The sequence below is a fragment of the Ambystoma mexicanum genome, chromosome 1p, assembly GCF_040938575.1.
Source record: "Ambystoma mexicanum isolate Mex_15411 chromosome 1p, UKY_AmexF1_1, whole genome shotgun sequence".
Classification (NCBI taxonomy): Eukaryota; Metazoa; Chordata; class Amphibia; order Caudata; family Ambystomatidae; genus Ambystoma; species Ambystoma mexicanum.
In genome coordinates, this window is record NC_090921.1 from 1,466,316,854 (window position 1) to 1,466,337,838 (window position 20,985).

The 20,985-nt window shown below is 50.8% G+C and overlaps 1 protein-coding gene across 2 annotated transcripts in view; it reads right to left on the bottom strand.

Moving 5' to 3' along the window:
* LMNA (lamin A/C) overlaps positions 1-20,985 on the bottom strand; it is a 205,343-nt gene that overhangs the window by 138,318 nt on the left and 46,040 nt on the right. Inside the window, exon 1 of one of the 2 annotated variants that reach the window (XM_069607128.1) lies at positions 14,694-15,154. The exons of the other annotated variant lie outside the window; for it this stretch is intronic. Coding sequence (XP_069463229.1) covers positions 14,694-15,040 — 347 coding nt within the window. The 5' untranslated portion in view covers positions 15,041-15,154. Of the gene's footprint in view, positions 1-14,693; positions 15,155-20,985 lie in introns of those variants that run through there. 2 annotated transcript variants of the gene reach the window in all.

Genomic DNA, 20,985 nt, shown 5'->3' on the forward strand with positions numbered 1-20,985 from the left:
ACAATCATGTAAATGTAAATGATCAACCTACTTTTTACATATGTAACCATGCTAACTGTTTAAGAAAAGCGCCCAGATACCAAAATAACAAAAATAAATAAATTAATAGCTCATTGAGTTAAACTCCCCCTTGCCAAAAACTAGGCCTGCACTATGCCACCTCAGCCCCTAGTCCTTCCCAGCTCGATCAACTTAGTATTATCAAATTGGTAATGATAATAGCTCTTGTTAAAGAGTTTAGAAGTGGGAAAGATCTAGAAGGAAGCACTATATAAAACCTTACATTATTACCTGACAAGGGATTCTCTAGTGATGGCAACAACCACACATCTTAAAACAAATACGTACAACTCTGTGAAGGTAGGTGAATTATCGCATTAATTGGGTAATTTAGTGGAGCACTGCCGCACGGTTCGGCTGTACGCAGGATTTGGAAACTAGGTTTCCGAGCAACTCTTAATATATTTTTAGGAGCATGTGAAAATGTCAAGATAAGGCGGTTCGTTCGACCGGTAGTGGATGTTGCTGGCCAGTGACCATATGTTTATACATTGAACTAAGGGGAGTTGGTGGGAACACTCTGCCACTCAGATTGAAATTGAATGGTGCTCAATTACACATCATATCATATAATAAAAGCCAGGCTGGGTTTTGGATCATGGTTTTTTGCTTAGGTGCCTAAGGTATTTATTGGAATAGCCATATTTAGTTTCAAAATTGTGCAGTTGTTTTTCATGAGCAAGAGAAGAGCCTGATTCACAGAGCATTTTTCAATGAGGTTTTGCCATTATAAAATACTTCTATGAATTAGCCTCTACGGCGTCTGATGCATTTTGTTTATTTCTCATAAACCAAAGCTGTGTTGCCTGCAAAGTGCAATGACTTTTCTTCTGTGCAGAGGAATGCTTCAAACACCCCGCCAGCCCCACCAGCTAGTAAACATGATATCCTACATGCCCGAGTCCACCAGCGAATAAATAGCAGCACATCTTCTCATGGCAGTCAATTCTAAGCGTGCCTTCTTCTGCCTGTGCCTCCTCGCTCACACCAACCTCTGGGCATGCACCAAGGGGCGCTCCACAGGTCTTCAGTCAGTTCGTCGCCTAGTGGCAACGTGCAGTCAATGCCCACAGACGGGAGTTCACAGAACGTGCCTTCAGTACGGACTAATTGTGAGAACTCTCAATGATCATCATTACACCATAGTGACCATCCTCGAAAAGACATTGCCTACCTCAAACCGCATGCTGACATTGACAAGCGCAGCCACCTTAACCCACCAACCGGCTGACTTCTGGCCCGGGCATGCCACCAAGAGATCATGGATGACAGTGAGCTTTCCGGATCTACACTTCTCCAAAGTTGATGGAAAATATACCCTGCACCCCCGCCCTCCCACCCCCGTCCTCCTCCTGAAAAGCCTCCACTCTCCTTATGGAAATAAATCACACCAAACGCCAGGGCATAAAGCCAAAGGGTCACCCTTTACTGAAAATCGACACCCAGCACCCAGATTTGAGCTGTGCTGAGCACACCCGCAACTACAGCTGCCTATGTTGACAGTAGCCAGCCCTTTGCCTCACCCTAGAGGAGACTGGTTTATGGGCTCAACCTTAGGCCAGTAGGATAGCCCAGGGGCAACGCACTTGTCTTGGAAGCAAGATAATGCATATAAGCGCATTATAAAAGAACAATTATAATATAATAACCAATAATGCCGGACTCAACTGCCTACTCATTCCACCTCTACCTGGAAAGTCCTCGGCCTCACCCACAAATTCATCCGAACAAGAACCACAATCACAAATACCTCAGCTACAAAATACAAACCCACCTCTTGACGCGCCCATTGTTTATGAAAGCAAAACCTACTCCATGTGCTGGGAGAATGTGCACTGTCCAAGGACCCACGTTATGGACCACACTCCCTCCTATAATCTGCACCGAGGCCAAGCGGCATGTGTTCATTCGCAAACACGAGCTCCCCATGCACCTACCTCTACAAGCCAGGAGCAGCAACTCTGGGTGATGGACTTCGCTGGTCATTATTCATTAATTCATTCATTTCTGAGCAGGCCTGCCCAAATAATCAATCCAAGAGGTTGTTTCAGGAGCCAGAGGAAAGTCTGGCAGGTGGCAGCCAGCCAAGCTGATCATTTTCTTCGAAAAGTACAGCCAACATCCAAAACATCACTGGTGGCAAGAAAATGAAGTGCTACTGCGTACTTGATCCTTGGAGGTGGCGAAATGATAAACTCGTCAGCTGGAGAGGTGCCTCAGCAATGGATGTGGGGAGGGGCAGAGGGGAGAGTGAAGAAACTCGCAGGGGATGACTACATCTTTAGGTGGATTGCTAGTACTGTGACCGGGATGCACACAGTTAGTGCTTCAAGTGGGCAGGGGCCAGCTGGGGCCAGGCCCCATCAGGCTAAAAAATAAGGGTCCAGTCCCACCACACGAGACGCGAAGGGAGTTGCACCCACCATTTTAAAGTCAGGCAAGCTCTGACTGACAAAAGTGTGTGCCAGTCAGTGACAGCATCGCTGAAACTGGATAGGATCACAGAGTCCCCACGTTCGCCGAGGGTCAAAGACGTCTTCGGCTCAGTGATCTAATATGGCATAGATCACCGAGCCCGAAGCGTCTTTGTACGTTGGCAAAGCTTTTTAAAGGATGCCTTGAATTATGTAACTATATTATGACTATTGTTTGTGCACTTTTCAGGCCATGTCCATCATAGAAGCCATGCCCCCAAATGAGGGCCCCCCTCTATTTCTTACCCCACTTAAAGCACTGGGGGCTACCTTTTATTGCCATTATCTGCAAATGTTCAAAGTTGTCAAAGATGAACAGCTGCTCGCACGGGCGCTCTTTTAGAGAGAGTCCTGGTCGGGCACAGGAGCTGGCAAGGCGCCGCGGACTTCGTTTGTGCCAAGTGCTCGGCAATAAAAAAAAATCGCTCCTCGCCCAGAAATGTCCCTGTAAATCTCTTGTTTGAGACACCACAAATGTTTCCAAAGCAACAGCCGCGGTGTCCTCCTCCGCGCGCTGCCAAAATCTTGAATGGGTCGGGCCGGATCAACGGGAAGGAGGAACCGGAAGTCAGCCATAGAGGAGGATCTGCTCACTTGCCAATCCGGGAGTCATGGGTGTCCCCGGGCAGCACGGGAGCTGGTTGGCGAATCGTACCATCACATGACCAATTCAACATATCTGACTCACCCCGTTCACATGAGGTAACGGGGGCGTGTGTTTTCACAAATGGGTGGGTGGACATGAATTATCTGCTCCAGGAAACCAGTCATTGAGTCAAGCAGGGATGAGCAGGGAACCTGCGTTACTCATTCAGGGCAGGGAGGTGGGTAGGGTCAGCGGAAGGCAGGCAAAAAGCAGGAACATTGAATCAGGCCTGCCCCCACTCTCCTCTGGGATCAGGAGACATCTTAAAAACACTGTGACCCCCCTGTACTCATCACAAGGAAGTTGATCAGCTAAAGATATGTCACGGTTTGAGAGGGTCTATTTCAAAATGATGGGGCCCCTTCGCCTAGAGCAGGAAAACAGCCGTAAGCCCCCATTGGGTGCATACATTATAAAGGTGAAAAGGAAATGGAGCCAGGGGGTTAAAAGTGATTGATTATCAAGCTATAAATCAGTGGGCTAAGGTAGATGAAACCAGAGTAAAAAGGCAACAGGGTGATAAGAGCGTTGCTGGATACCGCAGCGGTCGGAGGGTGGTGACGGCCCGAGGGCACCTGCAAATGCAGCCTGTAATGTGTGCAGTGCAAAGCGCACGATTCAGTCTCGAATAAAAAGAGTATGTTGCAGTGTCATGGGACTGATGACTGCCAATATGGGGGCGGCTACTGGGTCCCCTCTGCGGCTCGGTGCCCATTGCATCTGAAAAGGTGGAAAGGTCCTGACACTGCGCCGGACCCGAGGATTCACCTACTGCACCATGTACTGCGCGGCCCTCTTAAGGCACTCCAGGGTTTGCACTCATAGGGTCATACATTTTGAAGGTGGTTTTCGTCGGCAGATTTATAGTGGAAGAAACATGTTGACACAGAAGAATAGAAATGGATAAGCGGGAGGTGCTGAAAGGAGAGAGAGGACTGGGGCAGTGTTGGGGGTTAAGCATCACACAGGGGCAATGTGGTAGAGAGGTGGCAGAAGCGTCAGTGCAAGTGGTGGTGATGGCAGTCTGCCGAGTTTCAGTTGCGGTATTTCCAACACGTGACGTCCTCTGAGGGATTGGATGGGTTTGTAGTGTGCAGTGTAATCTGGCGATCTGCTCTAAATTAAGGCTGCTACTTTCAAACAAGTCGTATATGCTTTTTTTTGTCACATGTTATTGCCCAGGCTCAGACGGCCTACAGGGCGATGCCCCCAAAACAAAAACACAAAATGCTAGTGTGGGCCCGCTTTTGGCTCAAAGTGGGGCACTTTTTTGTCCAATGTGGGCCAGTTTGATGAGTTACCTCACTATGTATGTGGCAGGGACTTTTGACCATCACTGCTGAAAAATATTCTTTACATTGAACAATTTGCATCACATTTTTTAACTCCCCCTTGGGTACTGCTCAAACCGTCAGTCACAAAAGACATTAAGAGCCTTTTGCAACTGTGGGCCACTTTTTCATTGGTGCCCCAGTTCGCCCCTGTTTGAGCCCTTCTAATTAATTTCACTCACTACTGTGGAGCTCGAAGCGTGTGTGTGTGCGGGGGCGGACTGTGCCAGCGTGTGTAGCAATGGTTCCCAGTTGGGCCACGAGTTTAGTGTGGGTGCAGACTTATGGGCTGGAAACCTAACTTCCTCACACGTCCATACCAGAGAAAGAAGTCGGCATGCAGACGCCTTGCCATGGCGCGGCCTAGACTCCGTCTCGCGCTCTCTGGAGTTTTCCCGAATGGCGCTGGCCACCGCTGAGCAATTTCTGGAATGTTCTGGAAGGCCACGTGCGCTCGCCTACTCCCGCGAGCGTGAGGGTCGGCTTTCAAACCATTGGAAGATCTGATGAGATCATCTCAGGGTGCCAGACTTGGCAAGGGTGGTGGCACTGGAGCCAGCATGACGTGCACCTCAGAACAGGTCCTGGAATAGCGCCGACGGGCAGCTGCTCTAAAAGGCGACCAGATGGGCGGAGTTTTCAAGAGGCAGTCTAACCGGGCATTATTTCTTCTAAGTAAAACAAACGTCTGCTGCCTCTGATCACGACCCGCTGGCACCCTGGCACCTACGAATATTCCATGGAGGATGTTACTGGCACGAGATGGCCTGGGTTACCTCCATCCAAGGAGATGTCATGGCAGCTCTGGGTGCCTCTGTAGGGCCAGAAGGCCTGGTGAAGGGTCGCGCCGAGGCAGGGGCCCGCCTCTGCCCCAGCCTTTCGCAGACCCTGGACTGCTGGCACATGGCTGGGTTTCACGGTAGCACTTTCGCGGGTTTTACATGCAAAACAAGTTGAAATTCAGCTTCACTCTAAGCAATTTCTGTGTACACGGGAGAACATGTTTTCTTTTAGGTACGATCCTTGCATTCTTCGACATTCCTCGTGTGGGCAGGGTAGTCTGGGCTGCTAACTAAACACCGCCAGAACGGGGACACCGCAGACACCCCCTGACTGCTCGATGTTTGTCTGCGTGCCATGAGGCCTCTAGAAGCGCGCGGAAGTGTCCACGGGACTTGGATGTACGATAAATCGTGGCTTTCCATCACGACACTCAAGTACTTTAAATTGTGTGTTTTTAATAAAAAAAAAAGAAAGTGAAATTAAAATGGGCAAGAATGCAAAGTGACATGACACATGAGCTAAAAAGCCAGGACTGGCTCAACACCTCACACCTGACGCAGACACATGGAGGTAGGCATGGGCTTACCAACCCGCTGATCACTGAGGCCCACAGCCAGACTGAACAGAGCGCACGCAAATACGCCCACTGGCACCCAATGCATGCCATGATTCTTCTGATGCAGGTTCATGGCGCATATCCTGGAAACGTGCCTGCGTTTCAGTAACCGCTTCCACCCGGCATTGGTTATAGCGCTCGCACTGAGATCCAAAACGCTTCTAAGCACCTGGGGGAAGCCAGAGGGTTCATTCAGAGCCGTCAGATCTCATTCCGTCTGAGCGGTCCCAACTGTCCTCCCAGGAGTGTGAGGGGATCAGAGAGCCTCTTCTGTGAACCCACATCTCTACTGATGGTTGACAAGCGTGGAAGTAAGCGCGCGCCAATGGTGGGCTGTGCTTGAACGGGACACAGGCCAACGGGGCTCCTACCAGCTCACTAAACAGATACACCTGAGCCAGCAAGCAGGCAGGCAACTATGCTCACCAGTGTCAGACTCAAGTCGCCGGGAAGGGGCAGGCTCTCTGCAGAGCCCCCTAACCTGCCAGGTCCCTGCATCTGTCCGAGGTGGAGAGTTTGAAAGCCATCACATTGGTTATTACAGTGCCTAGAGGTGGGAATAAGCTGCCCTAAAGCACTTGGAATTATCCGCGGGGCGAAGGCCCGAGCCTGCCCTGCCGGGATTCGGCTGTGCTTGAGTGCTTATTCATTATACTGTCTTGATATACATAGACGGATATCTACATTTTAGAGTACATACTATACATAGTTCAATATTATTGTACCCTTACACCGGTGAGGCATTTTAACGATATGATTACAAATGTATAAATAGTGCTGAGTGATACCAAGTAAATAGCTAGGGGCTAATAGTTCATGGGTTAAGCACTCCCCTCTGACAATAGGACAAGTCTGCAGTTCAAAAGTTTGAGTCACAGCAGCGCCTACTCACCCAGTCATCCTTCCCTCAGTGATCCATGGAGTACCATTAAAGGGGTTAATAATAACACCGTTTATTAAAGCGCCTAGAAGAGGGGGAGTCTGGTATGCACTTTGAAAGTTTGATTCACGGCAGGGCCTACACACAGTCATCCTTCCCTGGGTGATCCATGGAGTACCATTAAAAGGGTTAATATTAACCGGCTTTTATAAAAAAAAAAAAGCCTAGAAGAGGGGGGAGTCTAATATGCACTTTCAAAGTTTGAATCAGGGCAGGTCCTACGCAGCCCGTCATCTTTCTGTCCCGTAAAATGTTTAATAATAAATCATTATGACAGCTTCTAGAAGTGGGGGCATGTTATTATTAATAGGATGCATTTGTGAGGATAGAGGGGCGCCCTCGGTCGGCAACGTACCCCCGCACAAGCAGGACTCTTGGCTTTGGTGATCCGGCCCCCACCCGCCTCCAGCCTGCGATGGTTGCAAAGCTGCTCGGAGCAACAGCTGGTTCTTACTTTTATTTTTTTTCAGAGCCAGGAAACAAAGTTCACTTCTGTAACACGATCTATGTACAGATTGTTATAACATTAGATTTATTTTCTAATGCGCATTATAGCAGCTGCGGAACACGGCGGTTTAGTTTTTTCCATGGAAGGAGCAGTCCCTGTGGCGAGGGAAAGATTTCTGTACAGGGCCGATAAAGGTCCACGCGTGAGGAGGCAAGTCTCGGAGAGCATAGTTGGACGAATCAGAAAAAAACATATTAGTAATATATACGGCAAGCAATGAAAAAATAATAAGGCAATTGAAAGCGGCTCTTTATTAGTATGTATTGTAGTATCGTATTTACATCAAATCTCACATTTACCAAGTGGCTTGGGGGCATGCAGGGCCAAGGCTTACATTTGACAAAATATTCTCTACCTTTTATGTTTGTTTTTTATCCTGCATTTGAATAGCGCCTCCGCCCATTGGTTCATGGTGTTGAAGCGCTTTGCCTGTCAGAGAGGCAAAGGAGGAGTGTGAGGGAACATCCAGTAGATGGGATGAGGGCGAGGAATAGATGCACAGCCATGAGAAGGAAAAGGTGGAGGAACTAGGTGTACAACTGCTCCAAATTTATTGTGGGACTCCACTATATCCTATGGGGCGCAGCGCCGAAAGGAGAGACAGCTGGGGAGGTTTTCGACCAAGCCGGGACGGTGAAGGGGGTGTGTGTGTGTGTGTGTGTTTGGAATTTACTCACTGCCTGGTGAGCTGATGTTGGAGCCATGCCCAAGAAAATAGAGACCACAAAGCCCTTCGACTTACTTCCTAGTCCCCCAACAAACATTTGGGAGGGGTTGCATGTCAGAAATCCGAATTTGCCAAGTTTGAAAAAAGTTCCCTGAAAATCGAGTAAAAACAACCCCAAATGTTTTGGGGTTGACTCATTTATGGCGTGCACACCAACAGGACTTTATTTTTTACCAAAACCCTAAGCTTGTGCTTCTGTGAAAAGTGCTTAAGGCTGCCCATGGCTCTGCAGTGGTCAGGCTTTCAGCCTTCCACGGTGTCATGGTGTGCCAAGATGTAGAAACCACGCACAATAATACACAGTGTGCAAATCCCCTCTATTCACTCCACTGGGCACTGAACGGCCAGGGTCTGTAATGGCAAAGCTGGAAGGGAATATAGCCACATGTAACTGATTGTGGGATGTTGACCACGGCTTCCCTGGGAGCAAAAGTCCCGACCTGGGCCTCATGGAGGTTCCCCGAGTCCTGCCAGGACCTTTATGGGAATGTTTGTGGTGGTGTTTGAAGCAGGAGTCCTCTTAGGCTGAGGTTGGGCGCTGATTTTCATAATTCAACCACTGACTAGACGTCTCACCCTGGGTTGCAGTCACTGTGTCCAGTTAATAGGCATCCTGCGAATGTTCGGTTCAAACAGGGGTGTAGTAAACACATTAGATATCCAGGTGTACGTTCAGTTCCTGTGATCTTTTGTGAGGAATTGGCTACAATTTACTTTTTTTTGGAGCAACTCCACCTTTCACTTTGTGGTGGATGAAATGAGTACCAATGTGCAGGTATAAGAGTAGCATCTGCACACTGTTACAACACAATATGAAGTGGTGCCTCTGCAATATGCGGCGAACACACAGAGATCCCTACCAGATGGAAGCATGCGCAGCTTCCAATGTGATCCATCTGGGTGATCGCTGACTATTGGGTGCCACCAGGCCCTGTCCTGTGTAGGAACTATAACGTCTTTGGCATCAAGCACGCACGCAAATGGTCAAAGATGATATTGTGACCGGCGCCTGTGTTATTTGCCTGTTCTTGTCAGTGCTTGGCCTTTAACTGGTTTCCTGTGTTGGCACCAGTGCCGGCCTTAGCGGCAGCAGCTCCCCAGGCGGTTTCAGAAAAATTTGGCGCGCCCCTGGTCAATGCGTACATTTTTTTTTTAACTCCTTGATCCAGCGCATGAGCAGGGAGTTAATCACTGAAATAGGGCGCGAATGCATGAGTGGCCTATACTGATGGAAATCGCCCCGCTCCCGTGTCAGAGCAGGGAGGTAATCATCTCATGCTGAGCAAGGGTGCCTGTCCCGCCTTCTCTCATTACGGCTGCTCAGGGAGACCTTGAAAGACTCACCGGAGCTGGCGTGGTGGGGTTGGGGCGGCTAATGGCGCCCTGGGGGTCTATGGTGCCCCGGCCCGCTCTGCCCTAAGGCCGGCCCTGGTTGGCACTGAGACTCCTCCGCAGAGTCAGACTGGCCTACTGGGACATCCGGATCCTCTTCAACAGTCGCGCATCTGAGGCCGGCCAGTCACGTGACAGGCGGAGGAGCCTCACTTACCAAAGACTGTCTGCACCCCAGCCCCGCAAGTTTTCCGAAGTCCGTGGGGGCCGGAAGAGAATGCCCATTTTTTCAACGGCCCGCGCGGCCTTTGCAGCTGTTGGCGCCAGCACCGTGGCAGCGGGCTGCGTCCGCGCGCAGGGCCTTATTTGGAAGAACGTCTGCGTCTTTGCTTACACTTACCACAGAGTTGACGCTTCATTGTGGAGCAACATTCCTTTTTTTGGGCTTGTCCCTTTTGGCCTTCTTCCAGAAGCACCCGCCTGGCGCTCGTTTTTTTCTCTCTTTCACTCACCAGAGCGAAAGTGGCAGCAATAAACACTGCGTGCCGGAGACCATCTTGCTGCGCACGCGCACCCGCACCTCTGCGTTACGAGGCCCCTCAACATTAAGAGACAGTTGCGTAGACGCTGATATGCAACATCTGTTAGAAGTAAAACTATGTTCTGTATTCGCTGGCTCGAGTAGAACATTAAAGATTTGTTTGGTGATAAAACCGTATCTGTGATGAGATCAGGAACGTTTTTTTTTTGTTTTTTTTAATTCATTTTCGAACAGAGCATTTTCGGTCTAACCATGTTTATTTTTTATTTTTTTTAAATGGTGGAGGCGATAGCTTTTCCGCAGTGGTGTTGAAATGTAAAAAAATTACTTAGCTGGCAAATATTTACCAGCGCAGGATTGTTTTGGGTAATGCTGATGACATGTTTAGAATGCATGGCAGCTGAAAGTGCCGTAGACACGCGGCTCGGTGCAGTAACCAGCGAAAGCTCACAAGAAAAGCGCCCTCCTCTGACATGGCGCAAGCAGGCGCATCCCGCAGATTAGGACCTCGTCCCTGTTTGATAAAGTGCGTGCCATTCAGTTAGTTAATGATAAAAGCTTTATGTACAGTGCTGACAAGCGGGCGAGCTGCATAAAGCGCTTTAAGAAAACCGGATATTGCTGTTATTATGGGGTGCTCTTTGGTTGTATGCTTGTCTCCTTTTGCCTCCAGGTTGGCCAATACCAGTCACTTTCTTTGATCAAACAAGGGGCGAGCAGGTGAACCTCAATCACTGGTCCACGTGGCAACCTACAGTGTTAACGCTCATAACATGTCATGTCTACTATCAGCCTGACACCCTCTGGCGGAAAGAATAGGAGTAGTGGCGCACCATCAAATTACCTCTACAAGGAGTCTCTTCTCCTCAACATCTAGGGCATCACGTCACCCGCCACCTGGCTTGCGACGTCGTCCGCAGCTCTCCTGCGCGCCACACAGTACAGCGGTACCCCTCCTCTGTGTCCTCTGTATCCCCCACCCCCTCGCCTTCATATGTCATCTGTTGTTACCTCTGAAAAGCACTCCATTGCTTTTCGAAGCTGGTTCTGCTCTCAATAAATACTAATAATACCTGCTAGTAACCCTAAGCAATAATCTGTGTGGCCAAGAAGCATCAAGGCTCTTACAGCAGATGCTATATAGTGTCTCGGGAGGACAGCTCAGGGTCAACGCGCTCGCCTTGGAAGCACCTCAAAACCTTTCTCTTTGCTTCTGCTTTTTCTCCTCCCCCCTGCTGACCTGCTGGCTGTAACCTGAACTGCACAGGTCACCTGGACACCCTCTGATCTCTGGCCCAGGTCTCTCCCCCGCCAGTCTCACACACTGCACTGCCTCCTAGGCAACCCCCGCACTTGGGGACTATTTCTGTATCCCTACAGTCCCCCTGCAAGCCCTTGACAGCTGATGTCTGCATTTACCCTTGCACTTGCCACCTGATGTCTGCATTTACCCTTGCACTTGCCACCTGATGTCTGCATTTACCCTTGCACTTGCCACCGCTGGCCGTTTTACTTATTGTTATTATCTATTACCTGTACTGAAGGCCCCCCCCTTCCCACGCGCTTGCGCAATCTGAATGATACCTGGCCTAGTAGGATTGTTGTCTGTCCTCCATCTGTTCCCCCTCCCTGCCTCGTCGCGCCTTGAAACACTTGTATATAGGTGTGTTATAAATCCCATATCATAGCACAGGTTTGATTCCCGGGTTTGCGCGTAGAAACCTGTGGGTATTAAGCGCGTTATAAAGAACCAATTACACTTATATGAAACAAGCTTGTTTTTATTAGGGTGGGAAATGTAACTGGATGGAGGTGGCTATCTGTAATTGTAGCTAAACAGATGAGAAACATTGATATTTTGAGGGGAAAAAAAAGGCAAGGGAGGTTTTTATCGACGAGTAAGGCACAAGGAACCGAGAGAGCGTGGCATGAGCACATCTGAGGTGTGCCTACCTCTCCAGCAGTGCATGGCAAGATTTTCCTCACAGCCGCTCATGCTTTCAGGGACAGGGCCTCTGGTGGAAAACTTCAAGAAAAGATTGAACATGTAAAGAGAACGCCAGTTCCTGATTCCAGCGGAACTTTAGTATCCTGTACAATTGGAGGCAATGTGTTTGGGTGTTGCAGAATGCTTGTGAGGGCACTTGTGGCCAGTGTCGCGGAATAGGGCACCAATGGAGCTAGCAGGAACAGGGAATAACCCTGGGGTCCAGGGCAGCGCAACACACCAACCCACAACATTGGGATTCAGAAACTAGCCGAACAGAGACATGGGGGAAAGGAGGTAGTCTTGGCGCCCCTCCTTTCCTGCCAAGCAGCACACTAGTGCAGACACCATCAGGGTCATAAGCCAGGGCAGGAAACATGGGGATAAAAGGGGAAAGAAGGCCCCACCTCGGTGTGAATGGCCATCGGCGCCAGCCGGCCCGAGGGGCAGGAAGCCCCTGAGAAAATGCATAGCCTCAGGGTAGGATCAGGGAATAAAAGGAAGGAGCTGGGAGGTTCACGGCAGAGACCCTGTGAAACCAGCCCTGCTATGACAAGACCACACAGACCAAGAAGAATCCCAACCCACAACTACACACTCACCCTGAGAAGATGGAGTAATGAGGCTCAAGCCTCGGTATCCAACAATCACAGCTGATGGATAAAATCTATCAGCAAGAAGACGATATGGATGGAAGAAGCCAGTTCTCCTTGGTTCTCCGAACGGAGCACCAACAGTGATCTGTGCACACAGGAGACTTTTTCCTTATGCCCAAATGTTTTGTAGGATTAAACGTGTGCAATAAAAACCACGCCTTTTATTGCCAACCACAAGGGAATGCCTCAGGTCACCATTGACAACACTATCCAGGGCAAGAGGATAGCGGGCCCTGGCCTGCGCGGATTATGGGGTGTGGGCGTGACTTCTTGCATCTAGTGCATTTTTTAAACAATATATATTCGTCATTGCTCCCGGTTCTTTCCCAGAATCCTCTAGGCCTGGCGTTAGATGAGTTACTACGCCCAGTCCTGGAATACGTTCAAAGTGCTTTTTGGCATCAGGAAACACACTTCATTTGAAAAACAGTCTTTTATTTCTCTGTTACTGTCAGATGAAAGATCATTTTTCTCACTTTCTAATGCACGGTTGAAACGAGGTCGCCCTCTGCGCCCCGGGCAGCATGGACTATCAGTGCTGCCACGGTGCCTGCCAGGCTGTGTCGCATGCCCGGCTAAAAATACCCGCTCCCGAACCCTTTCTGGACTGGACCCCTCATGCTCGCAGGGCTTTGGCAAGAAGAAGGGGGGGGGGGGTCGTCCTACTGAGGTCATTCCAAGCACTTCCTTTAAAAATCTGTCTCTAAGAATGAAGTGGCGTCTGGAAGCGGCCCATTTGTCCACATTCGCGGGAACATGGGGTGGTGCGAAACCTCAGCGTGCTTCATAGCCTGGAGAGAGATCCCCTAACGTATATGGGGGAAATATCCCGCATTTTCCACGCAAGGGCTCAGAGAACCGTCCTCGCCGCTAAGGCCCTCTTGACTAAACCAGGAATGGCCTGGTTTTTCTAGTGACGCAGTAGGATTCTTCGATCATTCCGGCGTTGTATCTGCTCCAAGCCCGAGACTCCCAAGAAGGCCGGGGAAACCGTGCGCCTGGCACTAGTTCCCCGCGAGACATGGCACTGCCAGCATCCACGAAGTCGCCGCCTCAGCGGGGAAATACTCGAACGGCAGAGACATGCGGGCACACACACACACACTCCCCGCAGCTCTCCTGGGAGGGAGCTTACTGGTGGCACCTTCCAAGGGCCCGCGACGCCAGCTATCCTGGCCCGGGCTCTGGCGACGTGAAAACAAGGACCGTACCTCGTTGGCAGACCACTGAAAAGAGCACGAAACTTATGAATGGGTTTATGAATGAGTAAAAGGCAGAGCCCCTGCATGTGAATGCATGAGCGCCGAATGCTGCTATCGACCTCGCCTTCTTGCCCTTCCGATCACATGAGTGTGGGTGTACCCATCCCAACTCGCCCCGACTAGTGGCGCAGTGGTCCGTGGGTTTTTAGTAAAGGTGGGGCTTGCTTAGTGTTAGAGTGGGGCGCACCGAGGCGAGCACACGAGAATGGCTTTTGCAAGCCTCTGTTGATCTTGATCCCGAATGCGGTTACACTGCGTTCCGGCGCGTGTACCCGGCCTGCGGTGCTTTCGCAGCACTGCATCGCTATTTACTTTCCGCAGCTGTGGACTCGAACAGCCTAGAAAACCAAAGACTGAGCGCAGGCGCAGGGCATTGCTAGGCACTTGGCAGGGTGCATGACCGCAGTAATTCCGCCTCTCAGGGGGCATATACGACAGGGAGATGAAACCAATGCGAACATGAGGGTTAATGCGCCTGCTGCCGAGATCAACCTATGGCCTCAACGCTGTGCGTTTGAATGTGATAAGTCCTACGAGTTGATAAAATGAGGGCCATCTAGGTGGTTAAAAAAAGCTGGCATTCAGGAACACCCTAAACATGTAATCCTTTGCCATTGTGGACACGGTGGCTTGAGGGGCTACTAGCACTACCCCCTCTAAAGAGACATTTCACACGCCAAGGTCACACCTATTCCAGGGGCGGCTGATGCAGCGTTTCATCCTTCTTTGATGAAATTAGGACGTTCGAACTGGTAATATTAAAGAATGTTATTTATGGTGCCATGAAGCGTCATTTAAGCGCTATAAAAAATATTATTCGGCCATCTTACCTGGCCTTGAGCTCCTTGTACTCCTCACGCACTTTGCTGAGCTCGAGCTGCAGGCGGGCCCGCTCCTTGGCCACCGAGTCCAGGGTCTTGCGGGCATCCCCCAGCTCCAGCTCGTACGCCGACTTGATGCCAGTCACCTCCCGGTTCACCACCTCCTCGGACTCGGTGATGCGCAGTCGCAGGCCCGCGTTCTCGTTCTCCAGCGAGCGCACCTTGTCAATGTAGACGGCGAGCCGGTCGTTGAGCTCCTGCAGGTCCTCCTTCTCCTGGAGCCGGGTGATGCGGGTGGGGGAGAGCGGCGTGGCTCCCCCGCCGCGGGTGGCGCGCTTGTGCCCGGGGGTCTCCATGCTGGCGGGTGTCTGAGGGAGCGAGAGGGCGGCCGGTGTCTGGAGCAGCGGTAGGCAGGCAGGCAGGCAGCTGGACTGTACTGCTCGGCTGCTGGCTGTCAGAATGCCCGGCTCCCTGCTCCCAGCCCCCATATCCTAGGCAGGCCCCGGGGAGGGGCCACGGCAGCTCCACCCCGTCTAGTTTTATTTTTTCTTCGGAGCAAGTCTTTGAACAGAGAAAATATCTGGAAACTGTTAAGGGAAGAAAAAAAAGAGTATATACAAGCGGAGGAACCGTTGCTAAAAGCTGCTGTTTTTTAAAAATACACTTTAGCTCCATGGATCTGCCACCTCAGAGGACGACATGATAGGAAACCATGCCATATGCTCAGATGATGGAGTGGGCGCACCCCGGGACACACCCACGTCGCCACCCCAAAACTGTCTCGGTTCGGAGGCATAGTCACTCTAAGGGAAAACAGACGCATCCATTTTGATGTATTATTTGCTTTAGTTTTCCTCACGAGGGAGCACTAATGTGTTCGTATCTGCTATGGCGCGTCTGACGTCTATATAATCCATACCTATTGCCTCTTTCAACCCGATTCCGTCTTCCACATCATTCGGTGCCCTCTCCCTGCCACGTTTGTTGGTCACTCACGGTGTCCCTCATTGAGCACCGTGCCCTTGGTGGGCAGGGGCTGAATAGAGCTGGTTTTCCTTCACTGGAAAGAGGCATGTTCTGTCGCTGACTGGGAGGGAAACCTCTGCTCTGCAGCCGAGAGCATCCGCGCTTTTACCGACGCTTCTCTGCAGGTAGCGACGAGGAAAAGCTCACGCGCAAAGCCCACCACGGACGACGTACATTTGCCCTTCGGTCGGTGTGGGTCACCTCAGGCCATCCTGTGTCCCTGGCAGGCAGGAGTTACGCTGCGCACATTGCGCACCCCACCTCCCCACACCGAGAGAGTGGGAAGGTGGAGTATGCCCCAGTTTCCCGGCAAAGGGGACATTTCTTTGGCCCGGTCGAACAGAGAAACACACATTAATAAACCTAGCACATTCCTAGTCCGAAGTCTGACTGTACCCAAGGATAGCGGACATAGGGAGTGGCACAGCCAAGATACACGTCAGCCCTTTTCCATGCCACTTGCTGTCTGCTAGCTAGGTTAACTGGCTAAGTCACGGTAAAGTAGTGTTTCCTGTGGCTCAAGCTGACGAAGCTTCAAAAGGCCTAGCCAAGTACCAGGTTGCTGTTTTTACACGTGGAGAGGACGGGGCCTTCTAGTTCAGTCAAATAACACCTTTGTGGCGGGTTGTGTCTGGTTTGCACGTGGTTGGACCTCTTTCCTTTGTAGGGCACAGTGGAGCTAACATGATGTGAAGAAATGACTGCCGTTCCTAGGATATGTTCTAATATGTTTACAAGGCACACACACAAACATTCCCTTCAAACCATTTGATTTCAATTTTAACTCAAAGGATAAGAAATGTTGAGGGGTGGCCACCTGTGCGGCTATGCTCGATGAGCCGACTGCACATCACTGCCCTAACCCTGCGGCTCAGGGACATGTCAGGGGATATCGCTCGATCCACTTATACCCTTGTTCAACAACCACACATCTAGATCAGGGGGCGATGTCAACGCTGGCAAGATCGGTAGAGGTAGTGGTATTGAAAGCAGTGACTGTGGTGGTAAATTCACTGTTAATAGCGGCTGGTTAAATGAACATGCTAGGGGATAGCAGTTCCGTAGTGGTACTTGTGCACATGGCCCACGTGACAACGGGCTGCACACCGTTCACCAAAGTCAGAGGTCAGCTATTTTGGTGATTCCCAATGTGTTAGTCCAACCTCTGGTGAGTCCTGCTGCATGATGTTATGTGGCTCCTAACTGCCACTATCCAGGCCGTAAAGTCGGGGTAAGATTGCATCTTTTGGGGCGAATGTGGCTGATGTGCATGTAGTTACAGCAAAGGGAAAACCCAGTGATGGGCCAGAGCTCAAAGAATGTATACCCAGTTGCTTGTGTTACAGAACAAAAATACAGGATCAGAATACATATGCTGATTGAGGTAGGCTCTGTAAATTGTTTGGTAGCAGCAAACCAAAAGCGAAGCAATACCCAACACTATAACGCACACCAACAGGGCAGTTTCCGACAAACAAAATCCAGTTTGACTGCCCCTCCCCTAAATGTCTCAATACACTAAAACCTATGAGAGAGGGGTGGCTTCACAAACTAGTGACCTCACTTTAAGGAGGGATTATTGCTTTCTGGCTTTTCTTCAAGAACTTCAAACATATGCTATCACTCTCTCACTTTCCCTGGACCCGTCATGTTCACCCCACACGTCATCCAGTAGCTCCAAGCTCATTATAGAGGATATACAATTGTTTATCTAGTTTCAGCTAAAAGTAGTGTCAGCCAGCATTTGGTGGTGCAATTAAAATAAGACATAGTTTAACAAACCAGTCCACTGTGCAGGACCGTAGTAATGTAACACAAACAATCTTGCTTTAGTGTGCCATGTGTGGGGAAATCCAATTCAAAGTAAAGATGCAAAGAAATGCGCCATTTTAAGAACAGACATGCAGGCTGCAGCCTGGGCACAGCATCTGAAAAAAACATATCATGAAAAGGTGCAATGATTGCAACTCCTCTGAAATAAAAATATCACTGACAAGGCCCTAGATAAATATTTTCAAGTACCATTTTCAAGTAAAGATCCTGCAACTTTAGTAAAAACGCAAAACTGCTCATTCTAATATTAGTAGCACAGCATTGAAAGTGACAGAAATAAAATGAATTTGGGCTTTGCTCTGTTTATTCCTTCACAGGATTGAGACTCCATGCACTGAAGCATGTACAGGCATTAACCTGCAGGAATGTGCAGCGCCTACCAAGATTCCTCATGGGAATACACGATCAACACACTCGCCCTTAGCAATTAAGGAGTTCAAGAGGTGGACATACATTTGATGAGCAAACACTATGCTATACTGTTTGGTTTTTTATTGACACATGAAGAATAAAAATACTTTTAAATGGTAGTTTTCTGAATCAAACACCAGCTTTGGTCCTAGAGATTATTAGGCCGATTCATGGAATAAATGTGCGCCGAAAATGCAGGCGCAGAGAGGCCTATACGTGCGCTGCGCCGACAAATAGCGAAAAGCGCAGGGAAACCAGCGCACGTCGATTCATGGAAGTCCGTGCGCAAGAAAAGCATAGGACGTGCGCTGAAAAAGTGCGCGGCGCACGCCGGCGCACAGGTCAACCAACGGCGTGCGCCACGGCCACTGCGCTATCACTCCGAGCGCAGCGCACAGCTCTAAAGTAGGCGGAACACAGGGCGGGACACTCGGAATGGGGAATAAAATGGGGCACAACACTCGGAATGGGGAAGAATGTGGGCGGCACGGGGAAGTACAGGAGGCAAGTGCGCGGAACGCCCACACGCTCTCCGGCAACACGTATTCATGGATTCGAACAGGGCAAAACAGCGCTCGATCAAACCAGCGCACAGGCCCAAAAACGTACGCCACAAGTAAGCAGGCGGTAGCGTCCCGACGCACTTAACGAAAGTGCGCCAAAACCTGCGCCAACAAATACCACCCACATACAGCAATGGGCCATACCGTGACCCCAAAGGACAAATGAGGTGCAAAGGTGTACGCCATTAACACGGACACCCACTGTTCAAAAATTCGCGCGTGTGTGTACAATGGGTTGCGCGACAAGTCACTCGCGCGATTGCCCTGGGTACGTGTATCCCGGGGTGCGGGGAAGTCCCACACGCGATTGCCCTGGCCACGTCGATTTCAGGGGTGCGTGTGAAGTTCCACACGCGAAAAGCCAGGGTACGTCAATTACAGGGGTGCGCGGGAAGTCTCACACGCGAAAAGCTAGGCTACGGGAATTCCAGGGGTGCGCGTGAAATCCTACACGCGAAAAACTAGGGTACGTCATTTACAGGGGTGCGCGGGAAGTTTCACACGCGGCTCTGCTGGGTGGGTCCTCACAGGTGTTCCATTCACACCCTCCACGTCCCCTGCATGCAACCCACACCACAGGGGACTACCCTGCACACCTGCTCATGCCTCCCACCACCCCCACTCCCCCAGCAGTCAGGGGCACCTGCCAGCAGGCCCCCACTCATGTCCCACTCATGTTCCCCACCACCCCCACCCCCCAGCACTGTGGGGCACCTGCCAGCAGGCCCCCACTCATGTCCCACTCATGCCTCCCACCACCCCCACCCCCCAGCACTGTGGGGCACCTGCCAGCAGGCCCCCACTCATGTCCAACTCATGTTCCCCACCACCCCCACCCCCCAGCACTGTGGGGCACCTGCCAGCAGGCCCCCACCCATGTCCCACTCATGCCTCCCACCACCCCCACCCCCCAGCACTGTGGGGCACCTGCCAGCAGGCCCCCACTTATGTCCCACTCATACCCCCCCCCCAGCAGTCATGGGGCACCCTCCACCAGGCCCACACAGATGTTCCCCTGCCAATAGGAAATCACAATACAGATCCCAGGATCCCATGGGCAACCACATCCCACCCCATGTCACCCCAGTCCATACACACATCCAAGGTACACATCCATTCAAAAATCAAATACCCATTACATGATACATAACCAATGAGCAGTATGCGCATGAGTCCAAGTCCGTCAGACTCACACAATGGCAACACATGACTGTGAAAACCCAGATTGTGACAGTCAACAAACCAATGAGAGAAGTCCACACAATAGAATCAAAATAACAATGTATTAAAATGTAAGAAGGAAAATAAAATAAACACCAAAATGAATACACAAAGTAACAGGTAATAAACAAAAAAAATCAAATGAAAGGTGAAATCCAAAAGAACGGGTGCAAAGACAATCAAAATGGAAATCAAAATCAAACACATTGCCCCATGGTCCAAATAATAAAATGTAAAATATCCACAAACTATGTACAAAGATGATTGTCCGGGTCCAATATCCCTAAAAACCATAAAATGAAACCTACCCAAAACCTAACTAATGCTAACTATATACAAAAAACGTGGGCCATTGTCCAATCAACCCAAATAATAAATAAAAATAAAGGAAACCTACTATCTACATAACTATATACAAAGGCGGCGGGCCAGTCCTGCGGCTCACTGAGAGATGTTATGGGCCAGGGCATCATCGAACTCCCTTTCTATCTCCCCGAGGCGTTCATCCTCAATGGCCCCGAGGGCCCGCAGGGCTGACGCAGTGTCCACCTCCAAGCCCCTGCGGATCTCCTCGAGGCACTCGGCACGCTTCAGGTCCCTCTGCATGGAGTCCACCGCCCTGACCATAGCGAGCCGCCCCTCTTCTGCCCGCCGCCTCTCCGCATCTATTGCGTGGCCTAACCGCTGCCACACGGAAGACACATTCTGTCCAGGGTCCTCCTGCCCTCCAGCCGATGGCTGCCCCTCCGATGTTGATGGCCCCGAGCCATGACGCCTCCCACGTCGCTGCCGCTGCCTCTGCAGCCACTGCCTCTGCCAGCACGACGGCATCCAGGCTGATGGTATCCACCGACGCCGTCGTGCACGTGCCCTGCCTGATGATGCCGGCACATCCTCCACTTGCAGGGGTCCAGTTGCCATGGTGTCCACACCTGCTGGGCCACCCACTCCCGACTGTGGCAGGGATGGGATCCCCACTGAGCCGGCTGCATTGGTTGGGGCAGGTCCACAGGGGGCCCTGGTGTCAACTGGGCCGGAAGACAGCAAGGAGAACGACCGGCGCATACTTTCCACAGAGGAGGAGATGGCCGACACATTGGCCATCACCTGCTGAAAACCCGCAGCAATGGCAGATCCCAACTGGGCCACGTCGGCACGGTGCTCTTCGTGATGATGTGCGTGCTCCTCCCGGGAAGCATGCACGTCATCACGAATGACCCCCGTGCGCAACGCGACCCCAATCAGGA